Here is a 13804-nt window from a genome sequence, read left to right as displayed (position 1 = left end):
GAGTTTAGAAAATATACATGTGTATCGAAGAAGAGTATGCCAAGGAATTGTTTAAAAAGTGTGAAGGGCATATTTATATCAAAGATTACATGTCCCAAAATGGCCTTGTTAGAGCAACATCAAGAATGTCAATCTATCAACAATGCCCTCGTAGACTAGCAGGAAAAATTTGAAGCTGTCAAGAATGCCACGGAAGAGAAAATTTTGGACTTTGAGAAGAGACAAAAAGATATTGATGGGATGCTTTATTTCATCATCAGGACGTTGTTGCAAGCATCCCCTATCAGCCTCTAAAAAACAACCTATCATACTGGTGCATTGTTCGATGGTCATGAAACTGCATCATGTGTCTTATTTTCTTGTGGGATTCTCTGTCCCATGGTTGATAAGTAATGTCTCATATAGTTCATGCGTCAATTTCTAGGTTATCTTTTAATAAAAGTTGTGATAGCTATTTTGCATTAAAATTCAAATTTTGCACAAATTCATATTAAAAAAATAAAAAACAATTTTATTCAAATTTGTCTGCAAATTGTAATAGAAAATAGACGACATCTACAAACTATGAAGGTAATGCATGTCATCACTAGTGGACCCACATGTAAGAAACCATGTCACCCACATTAGGGCCCACCTATGTAAGCAGCCACACCAGCATCTCTTTGTCTCTTGGTCCATATGTCAATAACGTTGACCGGCCAAACCTAAAGAACATAGTTGTTAGTGAAGGCCCACTGTCACCAAAAAATACTAGGGGACTCGCATGTAAGCAGCCAAGTCAGCATCTACTGTGCCCATATGTTAGAATCGTCCGCCGGTCAGACCTAGCGCACCGACTTAGTGATATATTATCGTCACCAAAAGTGGTAGTGATAAATCGGCCGAACCAAGATGACAATACTAGCCGTCACCCACAATGCACCTTCATGACAAACTCATAACCTTCACCTAAGCTACAATCTTAGGTGACAGAAAAAGAGTCTATCATAGGAATTTGTTTTTGTGACGGCGCTTCTCTGACGGCCTGGGTGATGGTCGAAAACCATCACTAGCACATTTCTGGTGACCAAAATCGGTTTTACGTCACACAAGTGGCACATCACAAACAAACATCATTTTGTAGACAAATCATTCATGCAATAAAAACTAAAATACCAAACCTTGACAAGGTTTATCTGGATTATGAGAAGGCACGATCAATCGAACATCAACAATAGTCAATTGAATCCTCTAGGAGTCAGAAAAAAACCCTACTCAAGCATTAGGGATGAGACCACATGCATTTCATCAAATAGACCACACGAAAGGACCAAGGAAATATTTGCGAGATGGAGGGAGTGAAGAAAAGGGCCACAGAAGGAAGAAAAATGATATGGTGAAGCTGGCGGGCTAAAGGGAATGACACCATGTTGGCAAGTGAAACGATAAAACCCACCACACGAAGTGGCACACGCGTACATGAAACCAGTAGCAGGGGTTAAAAGGAAGGTAAAAGAAGCGTCAGTGCCCACCCGTCCGTTCATGTAAAGAAAACCAAGTTCAAATTCGGCACAAAGAATACCAGGCATCACATAAGAACACTATCCAACAGAGAAAAGGCACTAGCTGACATAGATATAAATAGCTCAAAGGACCATTGATGAGTGTTCTTTTTACACTCATCACACCATAGTTTAAACCTTTTGATTTCATAAAAACCGAGATACCCGCTTTGGTATTACTACCAATTACTAATGAATGCAGAGTATTTCAAAATCCTCTCTTTATTTTGTTTCCATATGAAAATGGGCTAAACATGGACCAAATCAAGCATATATATGGAAAGGAGCAAATTGGAGATAAGATAGATCAAGTGGGAGGCGCACCAGAGCGCAAGACGACGTCTGGTACGAGCGCAAGCGCTTGTACCATGCACATCCAACTCCATGGGTCCAACCTGACAACTATTATAAAGGGGCCTTTTTCATATTCGCAGCAGAGCAACCACTAGAACCTAATCTCCGCACCAGAAGCCATTCTTCAATCCTAGCCTCCACCATTAGCCACCACTATCACCATCACCATCATCGCAGCAAACCATCTCCAAGTTAGTCATACTTGTAATCTTGTATCGCATCCGACAACCATTGTAAGACATATTATCAATAAAGCATTCATCTTGACGTGTTCTTCAATGATTTCTTCTCGCAATCCGGTCACCGTGTGTGAGTAACTTGATAAAGGTCATGGGTTGAGGCATAGTCTTGCAACCTGATGTATTTGTTTGAGGGATCGATGGAATGAATTTAAACTAACATCATGCATGTGTGAAATAAAATTGCATCGTAGTTGTCCCTTGTCTCTGTTGTGTTCTTTGTCCCTGCAGGTACCCAGGATCATGGAGTTCGATCTGCGAGGAGGCTAAGGGCAAGGCGAATGTGAAGCGCTATTCTGAACACCAGTGACAGAATGGTTTAGTATGGTAGCGTGGATCGAATCTCTGGGGATACATGAGGTGTAGTCATTAAACGCTCAATGCTTTTGTCTGATTTATCCTAATAATCAAGGTAATCTCGTGCCACGGAAAGGTATATAGTTTGAAAAGTGACTCTTGATGCAGGGCGCATTCTGATCAAGATATAATTTTGACACATCCGCACTTAGATATATTGCAAGCACATCTTAACTGTTGCCTTCCAGAGCACAAATTAAGATCATATTGATCCCGATCATAAAAATATGGTTATAAGAATCAAGTCAGCATACCCATGACTATTTTTTTATTGCAAGTGTTCTTTGTTCCAACTTGATTACGATCTAGTATAAAAACTGCAATTTAGTTCTCTCACAAAAGCTTGGTAGAAACCCTTGTCACAAGTGCACGCCCTCTCGTGGGTTCAATAACTCAGGGTCACTCCTTGGGGAAAGAGGTTGGGAACCTTTCTGGTATCCATTACCTATTCACCAAAGTTATTCATCAACCACCCCCGCCTGCCACGGGACCTCTTCGTATACCAGAAGTGAACGTTGGTCTTCGCTCCTCAACCACTCCTAGCATGTGGAAAACACGTCATATAACCAACCGAAAATAAAACCCAGACACAAACAGACACGCAAGACAGAAAGGATAACACTGGGTACTAATGGCTTGATATTTTGTCACTTTTATAAGAGGGCTTTGATATGTTTTTCACAGGGTTTTAGATATTTCTCGCGTCTTTCTAACACTAATCCTTCGAGAAAGAAGAAAGCTTGTTGTTACTATTGATGTGCAGGAATGAACATATGGAAGAAAACCAATCAACATCTTATCAAATGAAGTCATTTGGAGCTACTTCCATTTTGGGCGAAAATTCAACAGAGCAACCAAAGCGTTTATGATGCATGGTCCGAGTGCTCCCGGTCATACCTATGGTCATACCACGTGGTGCCAACACCACTTCATCAACACTAGCAATGGAGCGCTCGTACCAATGGTTGCACCATGTGGCGCCAACACCAATTCACAACCATACTAATGGTCCATTGGGTTTGTCTTGTAGTCAACTATGAGCACTTACTTTTGTTGTATTGAAAGATCTCAATGAATGTAGTTATTTATTGAATACATTTATTCATCCAGACACATCCAGGCTGGATACATGTAACATATTAATTCACACTATTAATAAAGATCGAGGCATTTGTAGCATATATCTCATTAATTATATGTTTGGTATATACTTCTGAGATATTTAGAGTGTATATTAGTCCATTATGATGTGTACCGAAGCACCAATCCAGTTTAGCCAATATTTACTTCTATGTTTATTTTTCACATGTCCAAGTTCCACCTCTGAATTTTAACATTTGCAAGCATATACTTACCGTACACTTTCACAAAGGACTTATCATCGAATAGTGAGACAAAAAAAAGCTTCTGACAAAGATTTCCTTTTCTTGTTTTCAATCCCCATTCACATTCAAAGGAATCAAAAACCAGAAAAGGACCAAACAAAAACAAAATAGAGGAAGCATGTAATTTGAGGAGAAATATTTATTAATACTCATACATTGATGGATCTTCCACCGCACAACCGGCCACATTCCCTAGGAATTACTCAACATAAACTTAACCTATCACATATCATAAAAGCGGAACCAGTCAACATAGAGGCCTAGGAACTAAATCAACATTTCTCCTTTGATTACCAGATACGAAACATCCATCTATCGGCCTTGAGATGGGACATGGTAACCTTCGAAAATATTAGAAAACAAAAGCATGTCATGCATAGTTCATGACAAGTATTAGTGGTACATAATACGTGGCTCAAAATATAACACTTACTGCCACAGTCGGAGCCAGGTTTGAGTGGATTCTTGCAGTAATCAGCGACATACACAACCTTATCCATGCATACCACCTTCTCGATCTCCTTGGTGACCTTGGAGCACAGGCACGGTGAATTGACCTTCTGAACCACACTACAACATGCACTCGAAGGAGTTATCTTTGGGCTCGCGGGAAACATCACATATTGTTTGCACTCCCGGATAAGCCCTTTTAGGTCGACGGTACAATCTTCAGCCGTCACAACAAGAACAAAGGCAAGAACCAAGAGCAAACCAAAGTGTTTTGCCATAACTACTACTAGTAGTAATCGGTTGGCTACCTCTCTCTTAGATGTTAAGTCTAGAGTTGTGTTCTTTGGTGTGGTTGTCCTCTGTTGGATGCTTGGGTTTATATAGGCGCATGGATGGGAATGAATTCACCCGAGGGAAAATAATTACTTCAATCAAGGTGTGGGTGGTGATTGACAAGTGTCACGACTTCTGTTTCTCATGTAGACAGATGTACACACATGCGTTTGTTGCACTGACAAGTGTCAACACCTGGTTCCTATGTAGACATGTGTCTACACTTCTGTTGCTTTGTTCCGTTGCATATATATTCCAAAATATAATGTTTTCTAAGAAATTTCAACCGTCCATTCTGTTTGTCTTATAGTCAACTGCGAGCACTTATGTTTGTTGTACTGACTCATCTCAACAAATGCAGCTATTTAATGAATACATCCATGCACAGCCAGGTTGGATACATGTATGATGTATCATATTAATGCAAACTATGAATACAGATCGAGGCATTTGCAGCATATATTTCACTGATTATATGTTTAGTATATATTTGTGAGATAATTATGAGACCATTTATTATGATGTGTATTGAAGCATTAATCCATTTCAACAAATATTGACCTAAATGATAAGTGACACACGTCAGGTGTGTGGCACTCCGGCACTGACATTATTCGATAGCAATTCCAGTCATGCAAAGATGACAAATTTCAGTAACACACGACAAGTTTCGGTCGAAAAATAAACTGAAGCACAAAGTTGCCATGCTTGCCAACTAAATCGCCATCCTCGCGTAGCTAAACTTACCATAAAAAACGTTCGAAGTTGGCATGTGCTCGTATCTTACGTGTGGTACTTACCAGAGTCCAATATTTACTTCTACAGTGGAGTACATATTTGTATTTCTGACTCATCTGGGCAGTGAGATTAGTGTACGCAATGGCAATGTTTGGTGCCAGGTTCTTCAGGTCTATTCAAGGATTCAAGGGCGACGACTGTGGCTTCAGGGCGCTGGTCTTTAGGGGTACATGCACGCAGACTTTCCAGCTGTTATTGACAAGGTCAGGCCGGCTTCGGTATGGGAACGGCAACAGCGGCGCATCGGTGGCTCGTTTTGGCGGCACAATGGTCATTCGGCGGTTCATGGACCTCGATGCAATTTTTATTATGTTGTGTTTTGTACTTCCCATGAATCTTTATAACAGATTTGATCCTCTTCGAAAAAACAAGCGTCCACAAAATTAACTGTCTTTTAAAGAAACGCAAGTACACGTACATAGCCAACTGTTTTTTTTTACTGGCAATCAATACATTTGCCGTCAACTTTATTTATACTTATCATAAAGTATCTGGATTTATCTAGGGGATAATCCAGCAACTTATCTCTCAGCAAATATGCAAGTCACAAGCACTAGTACAATGGTGAAAGCTGAAAATAGCATCTGCGGTCTTCGTGATCATCCAATCAGAAGATATGCTGCACTACACGATCAGACCAGGAACGGGGTAGCCTGCAAAACAACAGAAAAAAGCAACCATAATAAAACCTACATTGGCATTCCCTTTGTCCAACTTTCAGAAATTTTTAGTTGATCCAACATATGTTTGGAAATTTTGGAAACTGCTCGTAACCTGCATATGATCTAACACTTACTTCCGCAGTTGGAGCCAGGCTGCAAGGGCCTCTTGCAGTACTTGGCGACGAACACGACCTTGTCCATGCAGACGACCTTCTCGACCGCCGGGGTGACCTTGGCGCACAGGCACGGCATGTCCGCCCTCTGGATCACGGCGCAGCAGGCCGGCGACGGCGGTATCTTCGGCTCGGCCGGGAACATGACGTAGTTCTGGCAGTTGGCAACCAGGTCCTGCAGGTCGCTGTTGCAGTCGCCCGCGTCCGCCGCCATCGGGGCCATCATCGGCGCCATCATCGGCGCCATATCTGCCGCCATCGGGGCCATCATCGGCGCCATCATCGGCGCCATATCTGCCGACACGGCCATGGCGAAGGCGAGCAGAACCAAGCACACAGCATAGAGCCTTGCCATGGTAAGAAGTTTCAGTTCCTACGTATGCGTGCGGTAGCTGTTGCTGTGTAAAGACTGGTTGGCTGGCTGGCTGGGTGGCTCTTGTAGCTTCGTGTGTGGGTTTGACATGGCATGGCTGGGTTTATATATGTAGGGATCTTGGTTTGGTAAAGGACGGGTGCTTTGGATTTACACATGGCTTAGTGTTTTTAATGGCCCAGCTCATGTTCACACATGCCTTGTTTTTGCCAAGCTCAAGCGCATCGTCAATATATTTGACAAAACTAAATTGGAGATTACTACGGCGCGACGGCCGTAACAGGTCGCACGTTAGCCCTGACATCATCATCACCTTCAAGCATGCTGCATCACCACTCGACCGGACGGTGCAGGGTAGGGTCGTGCCGTGGCATGTTGCGGTGAACGTCCGCGCTATACATTCTGTTTCTTAGTAGATGAAGAACATCCATGTGCAAGTAAGCACCTTCTACCAAAATCTGTAGTTCTCTTAACTGACACTAACTTGCTTTTATGTTTTCCGTGCATGATCACCAAGGCAGTAACTAAAGCCAAAACGTTGCCAGAGCGAGATGACAGCATATCCTGAACATTTACGGGGCGCGGCGCCTAGTAACACCTTCAGTAAACTTTTCAGGTGTAGGTTTCCTTTCAATTTTCCCAACACAGAACAAGAAAACTTCACTGGTACTATGTTAAATATGCTGTGCTTATTCCCGCAATAATAAAAAATTATGTGCTTAGATATCGCACATTGGCTTAGCACACTGCACACTTGATATCTAGACAAAGTGACAAACTTGGCAGCACCACTCTCAATGGCATTTCGATGGCGATCGATTCATCGTTTAATGATTTGTGAATCTGTGACCGCTGCATACGGCGGATGCACCAAGCCATCAATACAAAATTGCCTACACATCACGTCTATCTCAAAAAACTTCTGATATCTAAACCCAATCAGCCAAAATTTCAAGAGTAAGTTTGTGTCTATGGATCGACGTCCGGTTTTAATCTTTTTTACTATCCCCTTGTACATTGACAAGGAAAATATCAAGTTCCTACATAGTCTCTCCGTCCCATAATTACATTGGGCTTCGGCGAACCAACCTGTGGTTGGATGGTTAGGAGGACAGTGGTATCCCCTGTCCACCAGGATTCAAGTCCTGATGCTCTCATTTATTCTTGGATTTATTTTAGAATTTCTGGCAATACGCGTTTAGTGAGAGACGTTCTCGTCGAATACGGGACGCTTTTGGTGACTTCGTCAATCTCAAGATAATATGAACGCCCAATTTTTTGGAGGTGCTCATAGTGTGCGTGTTTGTGTTCATAGGGATAAGTGTATGTGCATATATGAGCGCATGCGTCTGTACTATGTTAAAAAATAGTCCGCATTGATTTTCTTAAAATTAGATCTTCATAGTTTTTTTACCAAGTTTTAAGAAAAAAATTATCAGTATCTATAAATATCAAATAAATGCTACTGGAAAAGGTCTTATAGGTGAACTCACCACAGCTAGTTAGGAGAAGCAGCAATGGCGGGTAACAAAACACGACCGCCAGAGCTAGGGTCCCTCCAGTGACGGGCGGAATACTTCACCCGCCACAAAAAAGCACTGCTGTGGCCATGTTATGAATGTTTTTTTGTGGCGAGCGGCTAGACTTACCCGCCACAGCTGTTACAGGCGGGACGAAGTCCCCGCCACAGCTAAAAGCCTCCAACCGGTTATATATATATTTGCATTAATCCATATACTAACTGTGGTGGGCAGCTGGCCGTGCCCGCCACACGTAGGTTAGCGACAGACTGTCCAAATTCAATTCACGGATTGCCGCCCGCCACCCCCAAATTAGCACTGGCGGGTGGAATAGAGTGCACGTTGCACGTTATGAGCACTATCTGCACCCGTGCGCCCCCTCCACCTCCCCTACCCCACTCTCACCCTCTCCCCCATCTCGCTCTCGTCGTCGTGCTCGCCCTCCACCGCGGCCCTATCGCCGTACGATGTCGTCGTCGTCCTCGCTCTCCATCGTGTCGCCCTTGCCCTCGATCTGTCGCCCCATCTCCCTCCACTCCAGGAGGTATAAGGTCGTCGTGCCCGCTTGTATTTCTGGTCGTCCTCGTCGCCACCTGCGGCTGCGGCCGCCACGCACACGGACAGCCGCGGCAACAGCCACGTTCGACTAGGGTTAGGGTTAGGGGTTTCATCATTGTAGTTTTAATTTTTAGTTTCTAGGTACTTGTAGTTTCTAGCTAGTTTTAGTTTGATAGTAGTAGTTTCTAGTTGTATAGTTTTTAATGCACACCTTAAAATAAATCATAGTTGTACTTTATAGTTGTAGTTTGATATTTCTAGTTGTAGTTCGACAGTTTTAGTTTATAGTTATAGCAATCAAAACTGGCCGTATATATGAACTCAACAGCCATATAGTTGTAGTTTATAGTTCTTTATAGGGATTCATACTATAAGCGCTAAAGTTTTGGTGAAATATTTTATTTCCGTTTCGCCAAATTTCTAGTTCTTAATGTGCCCATTTTTATGCAGAGGTCATGCCAATTTTTTGTTTGTTTTTAATTCATATGGTGTTGTAATATATGCATTCATTTCTTTACAGGGATTCATACTATAAGCGATAAAGTTTTGGCAAAACCTTGATTTATTTCTGTTTCGCCAAATTTATAGCTCTTAATGTGTCCATTTTTATGCAGAGGACATGCCAATTTTTTTGTTTGTTTTAATTTCATATTATGTTGTTGAAGATTTCTTCAGTTCTTTTGCCAAAATGGCGGACAACAGCAGGTACCGTCGTGTTTTCCAGCGGCCCTGGGGAAGTGGGAATCCTAATCCAAAACCCCATCACTGGTAAGGAACAATGGCTCGGTACACGTTCGACTTCGCCGAGGAAGCGGCACGCGCTTACGATACGAAGGTGCTCGTGTACCAGGGGCGAAGGGCCCAACTCAACTTTCCTCGGGATGCTTGGTGCGCGAGTGAGATAGCGCCTCCTAGCATTAGGATAGTCTCCAAGGCCGCGGAGCAGGAGCACCTGAAGGCCGAGGCGCTCATCAGGGCCCATGAACGTCAGAGCATCAATCCCATGGTGGAACGACATCTTCGGGAGGATCCGCAACTGTACTCCATTAACGAGGTGTTGCTGATGACCGCACGCAACTAGAAGGATGTCGAGGATGACCCGATAGACTAAGACGATTTCGCCGAGGAGTCCGACGAGGATGACGATGACTTCTGCTCTAACGTTGACTTCGATTAGGAGATGATCACTCCACCGTGCCTAGTCATAGAACTCCGTGCTTATGATGTTTGAACCTTTAATGTAGTACTTATGACACTTGTTACAACATATTATATATGTCAGTGACTTCGTGATAAACCTGCTTATATATATAGTCGTACTACCTAGTTGGTGCAGTGTTGGCAATCTGTGATCGCACCTCATATTGATGACATTTTTAACTTTTGAAGGAGGGGATCATGGTGCTTAAGGTCTGCAATGTCTGCAAAAATCCCTGTAGGGATATTTTATCCCATGCAATACAATGCAGGCTCTTCTTGAGGGATGGATTCGAAAAATTTGTGTTAACAATGTACATCATTCACTTCTAACCATTTATTGAATTCTTGTACTATGCATATCATTAATTATTAACTGCATTATTCTTATTTGTTACATAGTGTATCCCATGCAATTTAAGGGTCCAATTCAATAATTTAATTGGTGACAGTTTCAACTTTTCGGATAGTCAAGGGCGATCATACAAAAATGACGTTTGTAAACAAAAGGATAAAAACATCATAGGAGTTGATGGATGGAACAAGTACATTTCAAATAATAAGCTCAGCGGGGGAGAGTACATAGGCTTTTAGTTGAAGAAAGCGGTCGACAAGTTAAGGATTAAGTATTTTTCTGACCAAGATGATGAGCTTGACGAAGATGATGCTGAGGATTCCCAGGATGATGAGGATGAGGATGAGGATGATGATGAAAGCGAGGATGATGATGATGCTAGTGAGGATGATGATAGCCAGGAGCATGCAGATGAGGATGAGGATGAGGAAGATGATGAGGGTACTGGAGATGATGACTATGATGATCCATACAATTATGCAATTTTCTCTCAAAGAATGAAAGAGCTTAAAGAGGATGATAAGGCCAATCTCATCATGACCCTACCATCAAGTGTGCACAACTTGGGGAGGCCATTTGTGCACCGTTTTACCAAAACGAACATCGTGAAGGACACCATGGTATGTTTTGTATCTTTTTTTTTCATAACACTACATGGCAAGATTTCTAACATTGTGTGCTCTATTTTGCTTTTAATCACGGGGATCATAGAAATTACGTATGAAGATGATTTCTGCCGAGGACATCCCTGCTGCCGCCACGGCTGGAGTATGCCTTGGAGCAGTAGGTCCTGCACCAGCGTTCAATACAAGACAGACACAGACGATCGCATATCGTTCTATGAGGTCGGCTGGCGGGAATTCCTGAAGAGAAATAGATGACGACTAACAATTGACACAGCAGTGGTCATCACGATAAGGAACAACTTGAACAATAGCTTTCAGATGATGGTTGTTATAGATCTTATTTGGAAATAAGGTCCAGTCGAATATCTCCAAGCCGATGAACTCTTAGTTAGTTAAGATGCCAGTGGTACTTTGATGTTGGTTTGTTAACTGGAATAAATTTGAAGTGTTAGTAGTTGTTATGAAGAATACTAATTACGTAGTGAACTTGCATGCCTAAGCTTACAATGTGTGCTTTATTTGCTTCTACTCACTAGTACAGAACCGGCCTTTAGTGCCGGTTCGTGACGGGCTTTAGTGCCGGTTCGCCAACCGGCACTAAAGAGTGGGGACTAAAGGTCCCCTCCCTTTAGTACCGGTTCGTCACGAACCGGTGCTAAAGTGCCACCACGTGGCACGAGCCAGGCCCGTTTGCGTGGAGGGCATTAGTACCGGTTGGTAACACCAACCGGTACTAAATGTTTGGGTGTTTTTTTAATTTTTCTTTAGTTTTGTGTTTTCAATTTAATTTAGTGATTGTTTTACATTATAATGAGTTGTTAAATCATTAGGTGAAAGTACCGCGGATTAGTTTCAACTGGATGCATTATTGGATATCTCTACTAGCTAGCTAGAGTATATGCCATATCCATATTATACTTGATCATACTGGATATGCCATATCCATGGATATCTCTACTAGCTAACTATAATATATATGGATATGCCATATCCGTGTTATACTTGATCACTTAGGTAGGATCCATCCAGCTGAAACTAATCTGATATTTATTTCATTAAATGATATAATAATTAACTAAATATCTAATCACCACCAGCACTACTAGCTTAAAGAAGAAACATTCACTTGTACCAGAAGCAAAAATATTATCGATCGAGTTCAACATGATTGTCATGATATTATTATAAGTGTTCATATATAACACCACAAAAGCAAAATCACTTAAGTTCAGAACGAAGAACACGGACATGAAAGGACAAGTACTAATTAAGAGCAGCATGAAGAACTAGAGCTAAATCACTCCTGCTAGCTACTCTCTCTCTGGTAAAATAGCATAGAACATGTATAGCTCTTCTGATTGATCATACTGGAGCATGCCGATGAACCTGTCTCCTAATCGTGGGATGCGCTTCTCATTGCTGCCCCCTAGTACTTCTCTGCGATCATTAACAATTTTCCTCCAATCTTTCACTATTAAGCATTCATCGCTTCTAGAAATCCTGAATGCATTCATGTGCAATGCAGGATATCTTGGCCGTAAGCTAACAATTGACATCTGACCTTTAGTCTCGATCCCCTGAGGCACAACTGTCATCGGGAGTCCCTGTTGAAGAACATTGTATAGTACTTAATTAATATACTTAGCAATGAAAGTTTAGCAAAAAAATTATATATGCAAAATATGCACTGAGGACAAATAGTAAAAATCTTACCATCATTCCTAAATAGATGTGACCGTAGTTCAATACCATCACTATTGGTCGCACGTTTTGAGTACTAACATTTGTAAGTGCAGGAAGAAAATTTGTCTTGGCAGTATGAAGATCCTCAAGCCATGAAACATAATGATTTATCTCCTCGCAGTTTAGTTCAGCTCCGGGACAGTAGTAGGTCCTGTCTACCAAGCGCCGGACATGTTTGGTTGAATGGAGATAAGATGTCAATAGAAATTAGTTATCAGTTATTTTTGAATAAGCAATATCAAACACAAAAATATAGTTGAGAAGAACTCACATAATGGTAGAACTGGAGGCGTCTGCACATCGACCCATATGTCTCTATTACCTTCAATATCATCTTCCGGACGAATATCAAAGGTGATAACCATACCAGGCTCAAATGCATAAGCCTTGCATAGTGCTTGCCAAGTTTTGCATTCAAAATAGGTGTACGTGTGTGCATTGTATACTTTGACGTTGAAAGTATAACCATCATGCTCAGTTTTCAGGTAAGCTCTCTTTACCTTCATAGTTTCCATATCTTTGAAACCTATCTTATCCAAGACAAAAAATCTTGCATGGCAGGGGATGCGCTAGTAGAATAGTGAAAATTAAAAATTATAAGTCAGGCAAATGAAGCATATATAAGTCATGCTTAATTACGAAAATAGACTTGTCGTTGTGACTTACTGTATCGAATTCGAAAGTCTCATCCAGCTTGATGCTGAATCGCCTACCATCAACAAGGAAATTTCTGTCGCACTGGTCGCGCTGGTCTTCACAGTATTCGCACATAATGAAATTTTTTCCGTCGTCAGACAACATTTCCTATGTTTATATTAGGCGAAACATTAAACACTTAGTAATTCAATTAATTCAACTACTTCTATTAATTCAACTAAGACACAAATCAACCAAAAGCCCAATGTTATATTAATTCAATTAGTTCAATTAGTTTAAAGCATTTACTAAAAATAAACTAGTTCTATATATATATATATATTAATTCAACTAGTTCAACTAAACATTTACTAAAAATAAACTAGTTATATTAATTCAACTAGTTCAAACTAAGCATATACTAAAAATAAACTAGTTCTATATATTAATTCAACTAGTTCAAACTAAGCATATACTAAAAATAAATTAGTTCTATACATATAT

General features: G+C 41.3%; 2 protein-coding genes across 2 annotated transcripts; both read right to left on the bottom strand.

Annotated features, from left to right (window-relative positions):
• Positions 1-3984: 3984 nt before the first annotated feature.
• On the bottom strand, positions 3985-4670 carry LOC119281622 (protein LIM3-like). Its single transcript, XM_037562103.1, has 2 exons — positions 4310-4670; positions 3985-4217 (listed from the first exon to the last, which is right to left on the bottom strand). Exons 1-2 carry the CDS (start codon positions 4602-4604, stop codon positions 4189-4191), a joined length of 324 nt encoding a protein of 107 aa, XP_037418000.1. The 5' UTR covers positions 4605-4670; the 3' UTR covers positions 3985-4188.
• A 1206-nt stretch (positions 4671-5876) lies between these two features.
• Positions 5877-6716, bottom strand: LOC119281621. The gene is made up of 2 exons (XM_037562102.1): positions 6254-6716; positions 5877-6110 (listed from the first exon to the last, which is right to left on the bottom strand). Exons 1-2 carry the CDS (start codon positions 6645-6647, stop codon positions 6082-6084), a joined length of 423 nt encoding a protein of 140 aa, XP_037417999.1. The 5' UTR covers positions 6648-6716; the 3' UTR covers positions 5877-6081.
• Between the last annotated feature and the right edge of the window lie 7088 nt (positions 6717-13804).

This window comes from Triticum dicoccoides, chromosome 3B (genome assembly GCF_002162155.2).
Source record: "Triticum dicoccoides isolate Atlit2015 ecotype Zavitan chromosome 3B, WEW_v2.0, whole genome shotgun sequence".
Taxonomy (NCBI): domain Eukaryota; kingdom Viridiplantae; phylum Streptophyta; class Magnoliopsida; order Poales; family Poaceae; genus Triticum; species Triticum dicoccoides.
The sequence above is the reverse complement of the archived record's forward strand: the minus strand, read 5'-3'. Positions and strand labels throughout refer to the sequence as shown.